This window comes from Vipera ursinii, assembly GCF_947247035.1.
Source record: "Vipera ursinii genome assembly, chromosome: 2".
Lineage (NCBI taxonomy): Eukaryota > Metazoa > Chordata > Lepidosauria > Squamata > Viperidae > Vipera > Vipera ursinii.
In genome coordinates, this window is record NC_139513.1 from 291,204,081 (window position 1) to 291,224,315 (window position 20,235).

At 43.3% G+C, this 20,235-nt stretch overlaps 1 protein-coding gene across 1 annotated transcript; it reads left to right on the forward strand.

The window, feature by feature from the left end:
* UBAP1 (ubiquitin associated protein 1) lies at positions 1-17,541 on the forward strand (the record flags this gene model as incomplete). The annotated part of the gene is given in 6 exon segments (XM_083353540.1): positions 1-132; positions 134-214; positions 216-518; positions 13,527-13,730; positions 15,362-15,463; positions 17,174-17,541. Coding segments are annotated over 6 exon segments (963 nt in total), but the record flags the coding sequence as incomplete, so codon positions are not given.
* Positions 17,542-20,235: the final 2,694 nt, after the last annotated feature.

The following is a 20,235-nucleotide window of genomic DNA, read 5'->3' on the forward strand; positions in this document are numbered from 1 at the left end:
TCCACGTCGACACCAGGGGGCCCATCGTCGCCCAACCTGCTCGACCACGGCTTGCCCAGAGGGGCATCTCAGTCGGTTTTGCAAGACCAGGAGATCTTGGCCTCTCTGGAAAGGGCGACTTTGGACCTCAAGCCCCTTGCACAAGCCCAACGGTCTGGTGGCCTTGCCTCAGCTGGGCGGGCGCGAGAAGATGTCCCTGCCGTCCAAAGGGTCCCCTCTCGCCCGTCACGTCGGTGAGCAACATCAAATCCCTCTGCTTTCCAAAGCTGGATCTGGACGAGAGCGAGCTGCAGACGGCAAGACTGGCAAACGCCTACCGTATGCCCAACGGCACTCTCCTCGGCTCTTTACCGGACAAAGCCAACGAACTGAATGGACATCACGCGACCGGGGCTTCCACCTTCAGTGCGGACCCTGGCCTGGACCCTCGAACGTTATCCTCCGGTTCCAGAGGTCCTTCCCAGCCCGCCTCCGTAGCATGCACAGAAGACATTCCGGACCTCGCTACAAGCACAGCGGTGAGCACTGCGCTCTGCGGGCAGAGAAGAGGGGGAGGGGGGCTGTATTTCCCCCCCCCTTTCACAATTTTTATTGTGTTCAAAAGATTAAAATGCAAAATCCAAAGGGGGGGGGAAATCAGACACACACACACAAAAAAAAAACTGGACAAAAGCCATATATTTTGTGGCTGTTTTGTGCAAAATAAAGCCGTGTTCCCTAATTGGGACTGAATTTTGGAAGGCTGAAACTAAGTGGCTGATGGAATCCAGATAAATGCTCGACTTATGACCATTCGTTTAGTGACCGAAGTTACAGTGGCACTGGAAAAAAAGGACTCATCACCATTTCTCATATTTATGGCTGTTGGAGCCTCCCTCTGGTCACGTGATCAACTGGCTCGTATTTATGACGGTTGCAGTGCCCTGGGGTCACGTGATCCCTTTTTGCAACCAAAAATCAATGATGGGGGGGAGTCATATTCCTTTACAACTGTGTTAGTAACAACTGCAATGAATCACTTAACAGCTGTGGCACGAAAAGTCATCAAGTGGGGCAAAGCTCATTTAACACTTGTCCCGTTTAGCACCAGAAATTTAGGGCTCAATTGTTGTAAGTTGAGGACTACCTGTACTTCTGTTACTTTGGGGGAAATTATATTTCTGGCTTCATGGACTGATGTGATTGGAGTATAGAGGGCGTTGAGGATTTCCAGATTTTAAAATACAGGCAGTCCTCGACGTACGACCACAATTGAACCCCAGATTTCTGTTGTTAAGCGAGGCATTTGTCAAGCAAGTTTTGCCTCATTTTACGACTTTTCTTGCCACAGTTGTTAAGCGAATCATTGCAGTTTTCAAGTAACCCTGTCGTTAAGCGAATCGGGCTCCCCCATTGACTTTGCTGGTCAGAAGGTCGCAAAAGGGGGATCACGTGACCCTGGGGAACGCTGCAACGGTCATAAGCGTGAACCAGTTGACAAGCACTTGAATTTTGGTCACGTGACCTACTAGGATGTTGCAAACGGTCATAAGTATGAGAAACGGTCGTAAGTCACTTTTTCCAGTGGCCGTTGTAACTTCAAACGGTAAATAAACGAACTGTTGTACGTCGAGGACTACCCATAACCGTTTGGGGTGTCTTTTAAATCTGGGGATGGAAGACTAGGACTTCATTGGAGAGGGGGGAAAAACCCACATCAAACCTGGGCGGCTGAGATGTGGTGGCAGGATTGCAGAAGACTGGCGTGGGCGGGCCTGAATGGTGTGTTCACACAGCTCAAGGGTAATAGGGTGGGGTCATCCTTGATGCCCGTTTTTTTCAGGTACCCACCCAAACCCTAGTTTCACACCTGCAGCGGAGAGAAGTGCAGAGAAAGGCAGCTAAAATAGGGGACTCAACATTTTCCATATTAAAAAAAGGATCATTTTTAATTATCCCTAACATGCTGTCAGTTTTTTTTTTTTTTTTGCAGTGGATGCACATGGTATCGACTCATTGAACTGTTTACCATTGGTTCCAAATTTCCTTCATCAGTCAGCTGTTAGCTCTGATCTTGAGTTTTTACAGGATCAGAGCTAATGGTTACAACAGCACTAGGAATAGAATAGAATAGAATAGAATAGAATAGAATAGAATAGAATAGAATAGAATAGAATAGAATAGAATAGAATAGAATAGAAAATATGAGAATAGAATAGAAAAGAAAATGTGGGATGGAATGGAATAGAATAGAATATAAAATCTGAAAGAATAGTTAAGAAAATATGAAAGAATAGTATAGAATAAAAAATCTGAAAGAATAGAAAATATGAAAGAATAGAATAGAAAAGAAAATATGAAAATAGAAAATAATATGAAAATAAGAACTCCCCCGAAGCCTGGGTTGCTCCCAGCTGGCCGTCGTCTCTGCTCCGAACTTCCTGGAGCAGAGCCAGGTGTCTGCGAACCATCCCTGCCTGAAGAAAGGACTATGATTTAAAGGAGCAGGCAGAGCGGTACAAGAGGAAAAGGTGAAGAGGACTATTTTACTGTACTCTCTAACTTGTTGGACTTTTTAAACTTTAATTGAAAGTGCGTCATAATTGAGGATTAAAAGATGGCGGCTAAACCTCCCTCTAAAACTCTTCGGAGTGGAGGATCCTCGCCGGTGCAACAATCATCACTACAGGCATTGCACCCTCCTGAAGTGCTGACATCGAAGGATTTGCGAGATGCCTTGGATAAACATGCCCAGGTACTTTTGGAATCAATTAATCAATCAATTGCTGATAAATTTGCACAGATGGAGGAGAAATTGGAGAAATTTGAGGAAAGAATGGAAGAGAGGATGGAACAGAAGTACAGCGTGATGAAGGTAGACATTTTGACTTCAGTGCATAAAGTGGCGGAATGTGTGGAAGATTTAGTTGAAAAAGTGGATGATTTGGCTCAAAGGAATGCTATACTAGAAGTAAAAGCACGGGAGAATGAAATTGAAAGAGGCAAGTTGGAAAGGGAGTTAAGCCATGCCCAATATTACCAGATGCAGTTTGCTGTCAGAATTAGAGGCTTAAAAGAGAATGTTAAAGAAGATTTAAAGCAGCTGATCTCTGAGGCTCTCGAAGGGGTATTGAACCAGCCAGCATCTGAAATAAGAGCAGCTATGGATAAAGTGTTTCGGGTGAATTCATGGATTGCCAGACAGAGAAAGTTGCCTAGAGATGTGGTGGTTTATTTTGCAAAAAGAGAAACTAGAGATCAAGTTATACAAGCTGCCTATGATGCTAAGGTTGTGATTGCTGAACAAGAAGTCTTGGTTTTAAAAGAAATTCCTCCAAGGATTTTAAGGGGAAGAAAGGATTATACATTTCTTGTGCAAGAGCTCAAGCAAAGAGATATAAGGTTCAGATGGGAGATTCCAGAGGGGCTGATGGTGATTTATGAAGATAAAAGGTACAGGCTGATTACTGTGAAACAAGCACGTGATTTCTACAATAATGTCTTAAAAGCAACCCCATTAACGCTTCTGGAAGCTGGAAAGGGATCTGGAGAAGAAGAACAACAAGAGGAGGAAACAGAGGAAAATGGTGCTGGAGGAGATCAAGCTACAATCTCTTTGGATGATCCTAGAGAGCAAAGAGTGACGCGTGCTGCTTTAAAACGAGCAAAGAAAATAAAAGAACAAGATCAGCAAAAGTCTTCAGATTCTTCATATCGTATTCATAGCCAAGCTGTGGGAGGAGCACGGCCTAAAGTAACCAGTCCTATCAAAGCTGTGGTCCAAGAGCTTCTCGAGGATATACATGGCAACTAAATTTTTAACCTGGAATGTTAATGGACTAAACTCACCGCAGAAGAGGAAGAAAGTTTTTCAATATTTAAAACAATTTAAGATAGATGTTATATGCCTGCAAGAAACGCATATTAGAGTTTTGGATCAAAAGTACTTATTGAACTCGAGGCTGGGTACGCAATTTGTTGCTTCTGCAGAGAATAAGAAAAATGGAGTGGTTGTTTATGTTAAAAGTGCCTTAACAGCGGACTTAATTGAAGCAGATAAGCATGGAAGATATGTTATGATCGAGCTGTTGCTTGAAGGTAAAAAGATGCTTTTAGTTGGATTATATGCTCCAAATCAACAACAAGCTGACTTTTTTAGTTTACTTCATACAAAGCTTACCCAGTTGGATTATAAATCCTTTATTTTTATGGGGGACTGGAATGGAGTTATGGATGTACAGTTGGATAAGGCTGGAGCCTTTAAACGCATTCCAAGTCACGCTAGACTGCCTAAATCTTTTTTTGAAATGAAGGATGACCTGGAATTGCGAGATATTTGGCGTGAGAGACATTTGCAGGAGAAGGATTATACATTTTATTCTGATAGACACCAATCTTTTTCGAGGATTGATTTTATTTTGTTGACTAATGATCTTCTTTTGAGAACTAAAAAGGTGAAAATCTGCGCAAGAATTATCTCTGATCACAGCCCAGTGTGGTTGGAGATTGATAAGGAAAGAGGAGATAGACGCTCATGGCGCGTAAATGAGAATTTGTTTAGAAATCAGAGAAATGTGGAAGAATGCAAACAGCGGATGAAGGATTTTTTTGAGATGAATATGAATAAGGGCACCTCTATGGATATGGTTTGGGATGCTAGCAAGGCCTATATGAGAGGGGTGTTGATATATATGAATAATAGACATAGACGTGCAGTGGAAACTAGAAGGAAAGAACTGGAGAATGAAATAAAGGAAAAAGAAAAGGCTTTGATTTTAAACCCAGAGGAGCTGAAGATCAAGGAGGCTATTAGACTGTTACGGGGACAATTTGATAAATTAATGGCTGATCAAGTGGCGACCAATCTGCGGTTTGCTAGGCATAATACTTTTTGCAATGCTAATAAGCCAGGCAGATGGTTGGCTTATAGACTGAGGAAAAAACAAAGGGCATCTAATATAGATAAGATTGAGCATAAAGGAAGGGTTGTGTATCAACAGAATCTTATTAAGGATGCCTTTGTGGATTTTTATTCGAAATTATATACTAAAGAGGACATTAAGGCAAAAGATATTGATACGTATTTGGAGAAGGCTAGCATCCCGGTTCTTACGCAAGTACAAAAAGAGGGGATTAACCAACTGATTACAGAAGAAGAAATTTTTACAGCTATTAAGGAACTGAAGGTGGATAAAGCACCAGGCACTGATGGCTTGACTGCAGCCTATTATAAAAACTTACAATTAGAGATGATAAAACCGTTAAAGGAACTGTTCCAGACAATACAGAGGGGGGGAAAGGTGCCCCCGTCTTGGAGAACAGCTTTTATCTCTTTGATTCCGAAGGAAGACCAGGATGCTACTTTAGTTAAAAATTACAGACCGATATCGCTTTTAAATACTGATTATAAGATATTTGCTAAGGTTTTGGCTAATAGACTGATGAGGGTTCTGCAACAGGTGATTCATGGGGACCAAACGGGGTTTATTAGTGGAAGACAAATGAAAACTAATGTGAGACATATAGTTGATGTGTTAGAGTTTTTGGAAAGGCACAACCAGATCTCTGCTGCGCTAATCTTTTTAGATGCTGAAAAGGCTTTTGATCAATTGAACTGGCAATTTTTGTTGAAAGTTTTAGACAAAATGGATTTTGGGGAAAAATTTTTACAACCGATTAGGGCATTATACCAAAAACAAACTGCCCGAATTATAGTTAACAATAGTTTGACAACAGTATGTAATATTGAGAAGGGCACAAGGCAAGGGTGTCCGCTATCGCCCTTGTTATTTATATTAACATTAGAGATATTATTGGTTAAGATTCGGAATTCGGAAAAAATTAAGGGGATACAAGTTGGAGATCAGGATTACAGATTGAGAGCATTTGCAGATGATCTGGTTGTTACAGTGACCCAGCCAGAGAACTCTGTTGTGGACCTGATGGAGATAATAACACAATATGGGAAGGTTTCTGGATTTAAAGTAAATATACAGAAAACTAAAATTTTGGCTAGAAATATGACAGTTTCGCAGAAGGCTCTCCTAGAAGGATTAACTGGATTTGAGATTGTTAAAAGGGTTAAATATTTGGGGGTGATTTTGTCGCCCTCTAATACAAAGCTATATAAAAATAATTATGAAAAGTTATGGGGGAAAATTCAAAAAGAACTGGAGAGTTGGGAAAAATTGCAATTGTCTTTGTTGGGACGGATTGCAGCAGTGAAAATGAATGTCCTGCCCAAATTTTTATTCTTATTTCAAATGATACCGATTCTTAAGAAAGACTCTAACTTGGAGGAATGGCAGCGTGGTATCAATAAATTTGTGTGGGCAGGGAAAAAGCCACGAGTTAAACTTAAGATTATGCAGGATACTCGTGAGAGAGGTGGCCTTAAAATGCCTAATTTTAAATTATATTATGAAGCTGCTGCACTAGTAGGAATAAGTGATTGGATTAATTTGACACAATCGAGGTTATTAAATCTTGAGGGCCATGATCTGTTGTTTGGCTGGCATGCATATTTGTTGTATGATAAGAAGGTAGATACTGTGTTTAGGATGCATATTCTAAGACAGGCATTGCTGAGAGTTTGGAAGAAGTATAGACATAAGTTAAGCAGCAAGATACCATTGTGGGCAATCCCAAAACACGCAATAGAAAATATACATGCTGGTTTCAAACATGATGAGACTACTTACAAGGAAATTTTAAGTTTGGAAAGGAATATTTGGTGCTTGAAATCATATAGTTTCTTGCAAGAAGAGAAGGTTGTTCAGACTTGGTTTCAATATATTCAGTTACAGGCCAGGTGGAAAGAAGACCAAAAAAATGGATTTGCAACGACTGATGAAAATTTGATAAAGCAAATTAGAAATCAAGGACCAGCACATATTAAACGGATATATCTTGCATTGATAGAGATCGATTCAGAAACAGAGCTTGTTAAGGATTGTATGATAAAATGGGCCCAAAACATTCAGGAAGTTATTACAATGGACACGTGGGAAAAGATCTGGGTGAGGAATGTAAAATTCACTCAAGCTCAAAGTTTAAGAGAGAACTTTTACAAAATGTTTTATAGATGGCATCTAGATCCTAAAAAGCTTGCAAGTATGTATCCGAATTATCAGCCTAAATGTTGGAGGTGTGGTGATGAAGAGGCAACATATTTTCACATATGGTGGACATGTAAAAAGGTCAAGGCTTTTTGGATAAAAGTCTGGTGGAATATGCAGAAGATTTTTAAACGGAGGATAAAGTTTTGTCCGCAATTTTTTTTGTTGGGAATAATTGCTGACGCTACAGTTGTGGACTCTAAGTTGATGTTGAATTTAGTTACGGCAGCAAGACTTTTGATAGGTCAATATTGGAAGAAAGAGGAACTGCCGACTATACAAGAGTGGATTTTAAAGGTTTCCGACTTGGCAGAGATGGCGAAGATTTCGGCCTATTTGAAAGATTACTCGCAAGAACATTATATTATGGAATGGAGAAAATGGATTGAGTTTATCCAGAATAAGTATAGGGTCAAGAAGTTTTATCTAGCATTTGAATAAGTCTTCTTTCGTTTTCTTTTTTCTTTTTTTCTTTTGTCTTCTATATATATTTAATAATGCTAAGTTTTGTTTGATCCTATATAAGTTAGAGAGTGATGGATTTTAGAATTTATAGTTGTTAGTATATGGTTGTTTATGATTGCTTTTTTATATATATATACCTTGTATTTAGCTCTGGGAAGTCCGGGGGGGGGAGGGGGGTTGGAGGGAGGTGGGAGGGGGGGAGGGGGGGGAAGGGGGGAGGTAGGGAGGGGAGGAGGGAGGGGGAAGGGGGTTTCTTAAAGGAAAACTGTATTTTTAAAACTTTTCAATAAAAAAAAAAAAAAGAAAATAAGAATAGAATAGAATAGAATAGAATAGAAAATATGAGAATAGAATAGAAAAGAAAATGTGGGATGGAATGCAATAGAATAGAATAGAATATAAAATCTGAAAGAATAGAAAAGAAAATCTGAAAGAATAGAAAATATGAAAGAATAGTATAGAATATAAAATCTGAAAGAATAGAAAATAAAATAAAATATGAAAGAATAGAAAATATGAAAGAATAGAATAGAAAAGAAAATATGAAAATAGAAAATAATATGAAAATAGAATAGAATAGAATAATAGGATAGGATAGGATAGAATAGAATAGAATAGAATAGAATAGAATAGAATAAACAGAGTTGGGAGGGACCTTGGAGGTCATCTAGTCCAACCCCTTGCTCAGGCAGGAAACCCTATACATTTCAGACAATTGGTTGTCCAGACGCTTCTTAAAAACTTCCAGCGTTGGAGGAATAGTTGTTAAGTTGAAGACTAACTTGTATTGTTTTTCATCACTCTGAACAATTTGTTATCATCAGCAAACTTGATTATACCACTAGTCACCTCCGAAGCCAGGTGTTTCATAAATAAAGTCAGTCCTCAACTTACAACAGTTCATTTAGTGACCATTCGGAGTTACAACGGCACTGAAAAAAAGCGACTTGTGACTGTTTTTCATACAACCCTTGCTGCATCCCCGCGGTCTCGTGATCAAAATTCAGACGCTCGGCAACTGACTCAGAATTAACGCCGGTCCCAGTCCCCGGGTCAAAGGGTCCCCTTTTGCTACCTCTGACAAGCGAAGTCAACAGGGAAACGAGATTCACTTAACAACGGTGTAACTAATTTTAACAACTGCAGCGATTCACTTAATGACTGTGGTATGAAGGTCATCAAACAGGGCAGAACTCATTTGATAACTGTCTCGCTTAGTGACAGACGTTTTGGGCTCAATCATGGCTGTAAGTTGAGGACTCCTTGTAATGACTTATCTTTTCCTTCCCTGAGCAAGACCCATTTCTCCCGTTTTACCACATGAGCCATTGGGGTTTCGGACAGATTGAAGAGAAAAAGATGTCAAGTGTGCTTCAATTTTAGGTAAATTATCCAGTGTAGATTAGTATTTTTTTTCAATCCTGGCAACCTGAAGTTGTGTGGACTTCAACTCCCAGAATTCCCCCGCCAGCAGAGCTGGCGGGGGAATTCTGGGAATTGAAGTCCAGAGTTTCAAGTTGCCGAGATTAAGAAACACTGGTGTAACCTATGCCCAGATATGGCTAGGGGAAGTAGTAATTGTTGAGTTGTCCCAACCCCTGCAGTGAAGCGAGAGTGGATTTTCCTATAGAGATCCTCTTTGCTATGCCTACGTGGATTAAGCCCTAATCCTACGGATCTTGTGGGTGTTATTAACGCTGCTTCTTCTCTAAAAGTCAGATTTTGTTCCCCGGATTTGGTCTAGCATTTTTACCTTGTGGAGGTTTTTTTGGGGGGGGGGGGGTTGGCTTTTTCACTGGCGGTTCTCCAAGCTTTTTGGAAAAATCTTGGATCAGCTTCCTGCTTTCCTCTTCCTTGTTCATGAAAGGGATTTATAGCATGAAGTCAACCCAGCCTGCCCTGGGAACCTTCCTGCCAGCAGTCCTGGCTTCAGGGAAGCCTTGTATTCAAGACACAAGGCACTTGGTGTTTACTTCATGTGTTTGTTAGATTTTTATCCCGCTTGGATTACTTCATAGGTACCTCAAGGCAGTGAACACATCCAACACGGCTCCCTCCTCCTATTTCCCCCCCCCCCAACAATATCACTGTGAGGTGGATTGGGCCAAGAGAGGGTTGGCCCAAAGCTGCCCAGACAGCTTTCATGCCTAAGGCGGGACTAGAACTCACCATCTCCAGGTGAACGACCCTGCTGGTTTTCATGCCTAAGGTGGAACTAGAACCCACAGCCTCCTTGTTTGTAGGCCAAACGTTAACCACGACACCAAACTGGCTCTCTGGTATCGTAGGCCTCTGGCCTTATTATTAGCCTAGCGTGCTTTGATATGAAGACTTGGGCAAACCTGGGACTGTGAGGAACCATGGTGGTGTAGGGGTTAGAATGCGGTACTGCAGGCTAATTCTGCCGAATGCTAGCAGTTCGATCCTGACCGGCTCAAGGTTGACTCAGCCTTCCATCCCTCCGAGGTCGGTAAAATGACCCAGATTGTTGGGGGCAAGAGGATGATGATGATAATAATAATAATAATAGAATTGGAATGGGCCTTGGAGCTCTTCCAGTCCAGGTTTCTCCAACTTTTCTGGGTTTACGGCCCGGAGGGGAGAGCAGCTTCCAAATTACTGTGTGCGTGCGTGCGTGCGTGCATGCACGCAATCAGGGCCACACCCACTGGTGCATTACTAGCGGCCATGTTCACGCATGCATGAACGGCTGCGCATCCTTACAGCAGCTAGCAGCCATTCGTGCATGCACAAATGGGCCACGCAAGCACACACACGCTAGCATTCCCGTTCGCACCTGCAAGCATGCGAAACAGGGCCATGGGCACTAGCGTGAGTGGGGGAGGAATGCGCCCCCATGTGTACGGGTCCTGGCCAGCAATTTTTGTGGCTCAGTGGCCAAGAGCCTATAGGTTGGAGACCCCTCTTCTAGTCCAACCCCCTGCTCAGGCAGGAAACCCTACACCATTTCTGACAAATGGCTTCCCAGTCTCTTCTTAAAAACTTCCAGTGTTGGAGCATTCATGGCTTCTGGAGGCAGGTTGTTCCACTGGTTAGTTGTTCTAACTGTTAGGAAGTTTCTCCTTAATTCCAGGTTGCTTCTCTGCTTCATTAGTTTCCATCTGTTGCTTCTTGTCCTGCCTTCAGGTGCTTTGGAGAATAGCTTGACTCCTTTGTGGCAACCCCTGAGATACTGAAAGAGTTGCTATCATGTCACCCCTCGTCCTTCTCTTCATTAAACTAGACATAACCAATTCCTGCAACCGTTCCTTGTATGTTTTAGCTACCAGTCCCTGATCATGTTTGTTGCTCTTCTCTGTACGAGTCTCAACATCTTTTTTACATCGTGGTGACAAAAACTGGATGCAGTATTCCAAGTGTGGCCTTACCAAGGCCTTGTAAAGTGGTATTAATACTTCATGTGATCTTGATTCTATCCCTCTGTTAATGCAGCCTAGCACTGTGTTGGCTTTTTTGGCCGTTGCAGAACACGGCTGGCTCATATTTCAGTGATTGTCCGCTAGGACTCCGAGATCCCTCTCACAGTCACTACTATTGAGCAAGGTACCCCCTATACTATACCAGTACATTTGGTTTTTCTTGCCTAAATGTAGAACCGTACTTTTTTCACCATTGAATTTCATTTTGTTAGATAGCACCCAATGTTCAAGTCTGTCCAGATCCTCCTGGATCTTAAGTCCATCATCTGGAGTGTTGGCTGTTCCTGCCTGCTTGGTGTCGTCTGCAAATTTGATGAGTTCCCAATCTTATCCCCTCGTCCACGACTCTCTAAACCGCTTAGAGAAGGGCTGTAAAGCACTGAAGTGGAATATAAGTCTAAGTGGTATTGCTATAACTCCGGCTTGCCTTGCTGGCAAGTGGTTTAGTCATGTTCTTTGGGATCTACCCAATATAAGACTGGAATACAAAGGGAGCTCTAGGGGAGAAATTGAGGCTGCACTGCCCAGCTGCCTCCTACACAAAGAGGGGTGGGCGAGGGTTGTGCTGTCTATAAAATCCTGGCTCTGTATGGACAGTGAGCGATTTTGGGGCACTTAAAGGAGGGTTGTTGCTATTTGAGGTGTTTTGTTGGCCTCTCAGGACAATAAAACGGAACATCCCTGAATCAGGAAGTGCATGTTCTCTATCTGGCAGCTGTTCTCCAGTATGATCGAGGTAGCTCCCATCCTGGTGATGCTCTGGAAGGCTTTAAAATTTTGTCGCGCTCCCAGGCCTTAGTTGTGTTTTGTGCAGCAGGGAGTGTGGTTCATCCAGGCACGGGATTGTTGTTCTTTTCTCACATTCGGTTTGCTTTCTTTTTGTTGTGGGGTCCTTGGTGCTCTCTCTCTCTCTCTCTCTCTCTCAGCTTGATGCTTTTCTTTCATGAGCCCCACTAGGTGACATTGTCAGTATATCATTTCTTTGTATTCTTCTCTCAAACAGTTCTGGAGTTGCGCGGCAACTACATCTCAAACACATACTTTCAGGAAGCAAGCCAGCAGCTGAAAGCTAATGTCTGTTTTTTATTTCTACCTTTGTAGAAGTTTTATTTTTTTTTCAAAGCCCAACTCCCAAGTGCTTGCAAATGGCTTTCTGCGAAGCTCAGACCTGCAAACTGTTTTCCCTTTAAAGTTTGAGCTCATGGCCATTTCTCCCCCCCCCTCCCCTTCAAATGGGCAAGGTGGCTGAACCTCAAGCCAAGTTCTTCTATCTTTTGGACTACATTCCCTGTGAGAGAAATGAGCAGTTCCAAAATGTAATAGATCAATAAAGAGATAAGTAGATGGATGACCGGGCGCAAGAGACCTGGGGGCAGTGTCTGGTTCAAAAGCACCGCAGGTTTATTTCATACTCCCTCTGCAAGAATCTGATTTAGTAACGGTCAGTGCGAATTGGCGTCGGGATAAGAGTCAGTAGAATTCAAGGTGGGCTGGACTTAGATCTCTTGTGAGCGCGAAGGGACGCGAGGTTGATGACGCGTTTGACCTCTTCCTTGGGCTTGGCCTGATCTTCTCCTACACGGATGGGTGGATGAATAGGTAGGTGCAACTAGAAGAGCTGAAGAGATAGCTATAGTTAGAAGAGAGAGGTAGATAATAGGTGACCAAAAAGATAAAATATAAGTAGATAGATGATAGATAGACAATGGACGGATGGATATAGAAGAGATGGTTTGGATAGACAGATGGAGATAGAACAGATAAAAATAGAAGAGAGAGGTTGGTAGATAGGTAGACAGTAGACAGGTAAATGAGATAAATTGAGAGGTAGGTAGGTAGAGATAGGCAGACGATAGATGGAGATTGTCAGAATCCATTTATATCATATTCATAAATGGAATGTTTCAAACATTATTCCATGGATTCTGCCATCTCCCGAAGAGAAGGGAATGGATTTGTATTGAACCGGTATTAGGCATTTCAAAGGAAAGGAGAAGCCGTTTGAACTGGGGAAACAAAAGGGGGGGGGCTAGCATCTGGCTTGTGTCACGGAAGAGAGCAATAAACATGAAAGGTCCTAAGTTCCTTTTTCCCACGAGAGGGATGATACGAGATAAAGGATGGGGGACTGACCAAATGGGGCTAAGGGGGGTTAAACCGGGAACTCTTTATAAGGGTTTAGTTCGTGGAATAATATTAAGTCCTGTCTCGTATTCCTACAACCAAGCATGTCATAGTAAAGATTCTTTTTGGAATAGATTTTACTCCAAGAATTTTGTCTTCCTAAGACGTGGTTTGGGGTGGGTCCTGACAGAGATATAGTTTGGATAGATAGATAGAGGCAGAAGAGATAAATAGAAGAAATAAATAGGTAGATAGTAGACACGTAGATGAGATAAATAGGTATGCAGATAAGAGGATAAGATAGACAAAATGCCTGGATGAAGGCTTCCACTTTGACTTAGGAGCAGTGCCAGTGTTCTGCCTTCCCCTCAAGAAATTCCCACTCTTTACCTTTTGTTAGGTAACTCACCAAAGTTTCCCGACCTCCCAAGTGCCCAAGACCACCAGCAGCTGTGCAAAAGGGCCTGGCAACTTTGTCTGTGGGGAGGTGCTGCAGGCCCTGTCGTCCAGCGAACGAGAGTGTCTCGAATTCATCGTGGGCATGGGCTATTCTTACGAAGATGTCTTAAAAGCGATGAAGAGGAAGGGGCAGAGCGTAGACCAGGTAAGAGGAAGATCTCATCCATACATCTGGGAAAGGGAGCAAGCCACACCCGAGTCAACATTGGCTGTGGTTTTGAGTGCTCAAAGGTGACACCCCAGTTTGTTCCTGGTCATTTTGGCGTCACACCCCCCTACCCCGGTATTTGCAGGATTGTGTCTCGTGTTACAGCATAGAAAAGGCTGGCAGGGGGTCAAGAACTTATGGTGGGAGAATTGTACTTACCTACCTATTCGTCCAATTTAAATCCCACCCTTACTATTTTTATAAGTAATTCAAGGCGGCGAACATAGCTAATGTCTCCTATTTTCCCTACCATAACCACCTTGTGAGATGATCTGAGCTGAGACAGAGAGACTGACTCAAGGTCATCCAGCTGGCTTTCGTGTCTACGGCAAGACTAGAACTCCCTGTCTCCTGGTGACTGGCCCAAAGTCACCCAGCCAGCTTTCATGCCTAAGGTGGAGCTAGAACTCACCGTCTCCCGTCATTTGGCCCAAAGTCACACAACCAGTTTTCATGGTTAAGGCAGGACTAGGAACATGCTGTCCCTTGGTGACTGCCCAGAAATTCTCCACCCAGCTTTCATGGCTAAGGCAGGACAAATTCACTGTGTCATTATCTTGACCATTAAACCAAATTGGCTTGGCCCCATTTTGTTGCCCACAAAACAAAAACAGAAAGGCAGGACAAGAAGCAAAGGATGGAAACTAATCAAGGAGAGAAGCAACCTGGAATTAAGGAGAAACTTCCCGACAGTGAGAACAATTAACCAGCGGGACAACCAGCCTCCAGAAATGTTGGGTGCTCCAACAGTGGAGGCTTTCAAGAAGAGATTGGACAACCATTTGTCTGAAATGGTATCGGGTTGCCTGCTTGAGCAGGGGGTTGGACTAGAAGACCTCTAAGGTCCCTTCTGTCTCTTGTTATTCTGCTAAATATTTTTGGAACTGGTCATGCCTGATGATTGCTTAGATCGAAAGGTGGATACTGCCCCGTGTTCATATTCTACAGGTAGTCCTCAACTTACGACAATTGAGCCCAACATTTCTGTTGTTAAGCAAGTCATTTCTTAAGTGAGTTTTACTCCATTTTACAAACAACTTTCTTGCCAAAGTTGTTAAGTAAATCACCGCAGCTGACAAGTTAGTAACCCGGTTGTTAAGTGACTCTGGCTTCCCCCTTGAGTTTGCTTGTGAAAAGGTCGCAAAAGGGGATCACGCGACCCCGGGGTACAAGCGTGCTCATCGAAAACATTGAACCGGTTGCCAAGCATCTGAATTCTAACCCCGTGACCCTGGGGATGCTATGCTGCAAAGGCCATAACTGAAAAAACAGTTATCACTCAACATTTTTCAGTGCCGTCGTAACTTCGAAAAGTCGCTAAACGAACTGCTGTAAGTCAAGGGCTACCTGTAGATAAGTGGGAATCGGAACCGGAAAAGCATTGGAAATAAAATTTGGGGAATAGCGCGAGCAAAACCCGTAAGCCTTTTTTTCCAAAACAGTTCAGAGTTAGGGGTAGAATCAGGCAAGAAGGATCCTGGTCAGTTCAGGCAACTCAACTCGAGAGATGACATTTGACTCACAGAACAAAATGTCCCAGCTTGTTTCTCTCTGGTTTCTCCGTGTAGATTCTGGAATACCTGGTTGTCCGGGGTCAACTTTGCGAGAAAGGTTTTGATCCGCTCCTGGTAGAAGCTGCTCTTGAAATGCGTCAGTGCTCAGAAGAGAAGGTGAGAATTCGCTTTTTATCAGCTTCTCAAATCTCTCTCTCTCTCTCTCTCTCTCTCTCTCTCTCTCTCTCTCTCTCTCTCTCTCTGGATCAGCTTAACACAAAGGTGCAGCTGTCACTCTAGCCACTGCTGGGTTTGTGGCTTGTTCTTTTGTGTGTGTGTGTGTGTGTGTGTTTTATTAAGTTGTATCATCAACACAAAGGTGCAGCTGTCACTCTAGCCACTGATGGGTTTATGGCTTGTTCTTTTGTGTGCATTTTCCTTTTTTTATTAAGTTGTATCATCGACACAAAGGTGCAGCTGTCACTGTAGCCACTGCTGGGTTTATGGCTTGTTCTTTTGTGTGCGTTTTCCTTTTTTTTTATTATTAAGTTGTGTCATCGACACAAAGGTGCAGCTTTCACTGTAGCCACTGCTGGTTTTGTGGCTTCTTGTTTTGTATGCGTTTTCCTTTTTTTTTTTTAAGTTGTGTCATCGACACAAAGGTGCAGCTGTCACTGTAGCCACTGCTGGGTTTGTGGCTTGTTCTTTTGTGTGCGTTTTCCTTTTTTTTTATTAAGTTGTATCAGCCATAGCAATAGCGCTTCGACTTACCTACCGTTTCACAACGCTTCACAGCCCTCTCTAAGCGGTTTACAGAGTCAGCCTCTTGCCCGCCCCCCCCCCCAAAAAAAAACACACCAATCTGGGTCTTTGCTTTACCGACCTCAGAAGGGCGGAAAGCTGAGTCGACCTGAAACAGGATGTAAAATACAAATTTTCCATCTTTTCGTTGTGTTTCATATAATCCAATGATAACCCCCGGTGTGTATTGTTGAGTTCAACCAGCAGTTCTTCTAGTCAAGCGTCCGTTTTCATTGTTCAAATGTGGACCAGTCCTATGCCCAAAGTCAGCTTGATTTAATCCGGTGAATCTTAGCACCCTCTGCCTTTCGGGGTGGGGGTGGGGGGCAAGTCTTTCCGCTGCCATGGATAGTTGCACTAGGGTCCCCGGGGGAAAGAGAGCCGTTTTTGGAGGAGGAGGAGGAGGAGAACAAAATGAAAACAGTGGAAGAGTGGGGAAAGAAAAAAGGGAAGGGAAAAAGGGGAAAACATGGGAAAGAAAAAACAACATTGATTTCTGGCTCTATTTGGCGCAATAAAACGATAACATTGGAACCTCAGCTTTTTTACATTTAGAGGCTAACGTTTCAGACTTGTGGACTTCAGCTCCCAGAATTCCCCAGCCAGCAAGTCTCCAAACTTGGGAACTTGTAAGACTTGGTGGCCCAGTGGTTAGAATGCAGTACTACAGGCGACTTCTGCTGACTCCCGGCTGCCAGCAGTTTGGCAGTTCGATCCTGACCCGGCTCAAGGTTGACTCATCAGCCTCCCATCCTTCCGAAGTCGGTCAAATGAGGAGCCAGATTGTTGGGGGGAACAAGAGGCTGACTCTGTAAACCGCTTGCAGAGGGCTGTAAAGCGCTGTGCAGCGGTATTTAAGTCTAACTGATATTGCTAGTCCTATTGTGGACTTCAACTCCCAGAATGGCTGGCTGAGGAATTCTGGGAGTTGAAGTCCATAAGTCTTAGGGTTCCCCAAGCTTGGACACTCCTGATGTGAAGTCCCTCCAGACCATCTTTTTTCACTACTTTGGGCCTCCCAAAGCCAAAAGCTCAGTCACCCAAGATTCCCGTAAACTATCCTATTCCCTTTTTTTCTTTTCTCAGGCCACCGAGATTCTCCAGCTCATGAGCAAATTCCAAGAAATGGGATTCAAACTGAAAGACATTAAAGAAGTTTTGCTATTACACAACAACGACCAAGACAATGCCCTGGAAGATTTAATGACCCGAGCAGAAGCGAGCTGAAAACACGAGCAGGGCAGCCTCGCTCGCTGCTTCTGGCCACCGGATCCTGCCCTCGCCAGCTGGGTCTCTCTCGTGCTGCGGGAAGGAGAATGCTATGAGGATCCTGGGTTCGAGATACTGTCGCAAAGAGCTGGTCCCTTGCCACGCCCTCACTCTGGTCCGCTGTGCCCGCCCTCCCAAAAGAAGAGTCCAAACTGCTTTCTTCGATTAAAGTTTTAAGTGCCCTTCCCCACGTTTGTTTCTTTGGGTAGGCCAGAGACTGGACTGAGTTGTACAGACGGTGTCGGGCTAGTTGTTTTTTTTTTTCTTTCCTCCCGATACCCCACCACCACCCCATTTGACACACATACACACACACCCTTCCCAGTCTCTTTGGACCGGACTCAAGAGAAGCATCAACCCGACTCTGACAACGAACTACGCTTGAGTTCCTTACAACCGCCGTCATTTGTGTGCCTGCTCGTACCGCAACATTTGACTTCTTTAATCTGTCTTGGTAGAAGTGCAATGGAAGAGTCAGTTTTACTCAAGGTGGGGAGGGTCAAAAGGAGGAACTTAGTGCAACAGTGGTTCACTAACGGCCGCTTGCACGCCCCAGAGGAACATTACGGCTTTCTCAGGCGCGGCGGCCCTGGTTGCTCGTGAATTTCTGCCACCACCACCCCACCCCCCAAAAAACCAGATAATAAGCTGTGAAATCTTTTGCCCCTTGGCTTTTCTATCTGACCCAGGAGCTTTTGGATCTCTCCCGTCTGAGCTGGTCGAGATCCTATTTAAGCCACGTCCTGGAGAAATGAAGTGACTTGTCAGTTTTTAACATAACCGTGTGAAATTGGGGGTCTCTCTCAAGCACTTTCTTTATATGAATATTCACTGCGTTGGTTCAGGGTTTTTTTTTCCCCTCACACAGTTATAATTATTAATCTAGTTATAGGAATGAGACTTTGGGTTTTGATAGCAAAAAAGTATTGCATTGTACATGTTTAAAGATTTAAATGCATAAATATATATATATATATATATAATGAGCAGTCTCGATCCTCGGAAGTAATTTGCTAAATATTTTGGCTCTGCAGAAAGATAACTAATAAAATCTTAAAATGTGTCTCGTCGTCTTCTCAGGTTTTAGGGGAGATGACTCATTTTTTCCTTTATGAAAATCCAGTTTTATGACTTCCCCATTAGCATTGTGTGAATAATAAGGGATTGCAAATATTGTTCAACAGTCAATCTCATGACGGCTGGCTGTCTCTTTCAAAGAACTGCCAAACTTTGCCCCTCTGGGTTTCGTTATTTGAGATTTAAAGAGAGCCACCTTCCATATCTACAGGTGTCACTCGACTTAATGACTGTAATGGAGCCCTGAAAGTTGGGATGTGAAGCAGGGTCACCCTTGACAGGTCTGCTTTTCCAAGCTTTCCTGCAGTGGTCCTTAAGTGAAGCACTGCCATTGTTAAGCAAATCCACTCTCCACAAGAGGAGGCATTTTTTTTTTACTGGATACTGAAAGTAAACATTGGGTTCAAGCAGAAACTCGTAAATTGTGGTTGCACGGTTGGTGGGAGGCTGCCCATGCCTGTAAATGCAGTGCGGTTGCCAATGGCAATAGCACTTCAGATTTAATTTACCTCTCCACAGCGCTTCACAACACTCTGAACAGATTACAAAGTTAACATCTGGCCCTCCCAACAATCCGGGTCCTCGTTTTACTGACCTGGGAAGGATGGAAGGCTGAGTCAACCTTGAGCTGGTCAGGATCCAACTGCTAGCGGTCGGCAGAATTAGCCTGCAATACGGCATTCTGACCTCTGTGCCACCAGGGCAGTCTGTTTATCTATCTATCTATCTATCTATCTATCTATCTATCTATCTATCTATCATCTATCCATCTATCTATGTATCTATCTATCTATCTATCTAATCATCAGCACTGAGACTTTACAGCCCTCTCTGAGCAGTTTAGAGTCAGCTTGTTGTCCCCAACAATCTGGGTCCTCGTATTACTGACCTGGGAAGAATGGAAGGCTGAGTCAACCTTGAGCCGGTCAGGATTGAACTGCTGTCAGTTGGCAGAATTATAGACTGCAATATTGCGTTCTAACCACTGTGCCACCAAGGGCTCTACATCCATCCATCCCTCTCTCTCTCTCTCTCTCTCTCTCTCTTTGCAACAGCACTTATGTACTGCTTCATAGGGCCTTTTACAGCCCTCTATAGAGTCAGCCTGTTGCCCCCAACAATCTGGGTCATTTTACCGACCTCGGAAGGATGAAAGGCTGAGTCAACTTGCCAAGCACCCGACGTGCGATCATGTGGCCAGGAGGGCATAGTGTCAGAACTTCAAAACCAGGTGGTAAGTCAAGGACTGCCAGTTAATTATAAGATACTAAAATTCTGTAAATCCCAAGATGTTTCTTTATAGAGCTACACCTGCCAAGCTCGTGGTTTTTAGCTCCTTAACCCAGCCCTAATGGAACTTGAACCTGGGAAGAAGAAAAACATTTCTCTCACCGAGTCATTTCCTGTACTCCCTACCCATCATTTCCTGCATCACGAGGGCATTTTCTTACTGAGTAATCATGAATCAGTTTTCTGGGATAAAGCGCCCCATGAAACTTGGTTAGGATTTACTTGCCGGGTTTTGGGGTTTTTTTTAGCCCTTCGGGGGGGGGATCTGCAAGCTGCTATAGAATTTGCTGGCCCAGTTATTTTGTTTTTTTAAAAAATTGTAATTGTAAACAACTAATAGAAAACCATCCATTTTAGATGGCCTGGGCACAGTAGACTTTTTTAAAAAAAAGTTGTTTTGAAAGTACAGGTTCGAAGTTACAACGGCATTGAAAAAAAGGGACGTAACCATTTTTCGCACTTACGAACATTGCAATGTCTCCATAATCACGTGATTTACATTTGGATGCTTG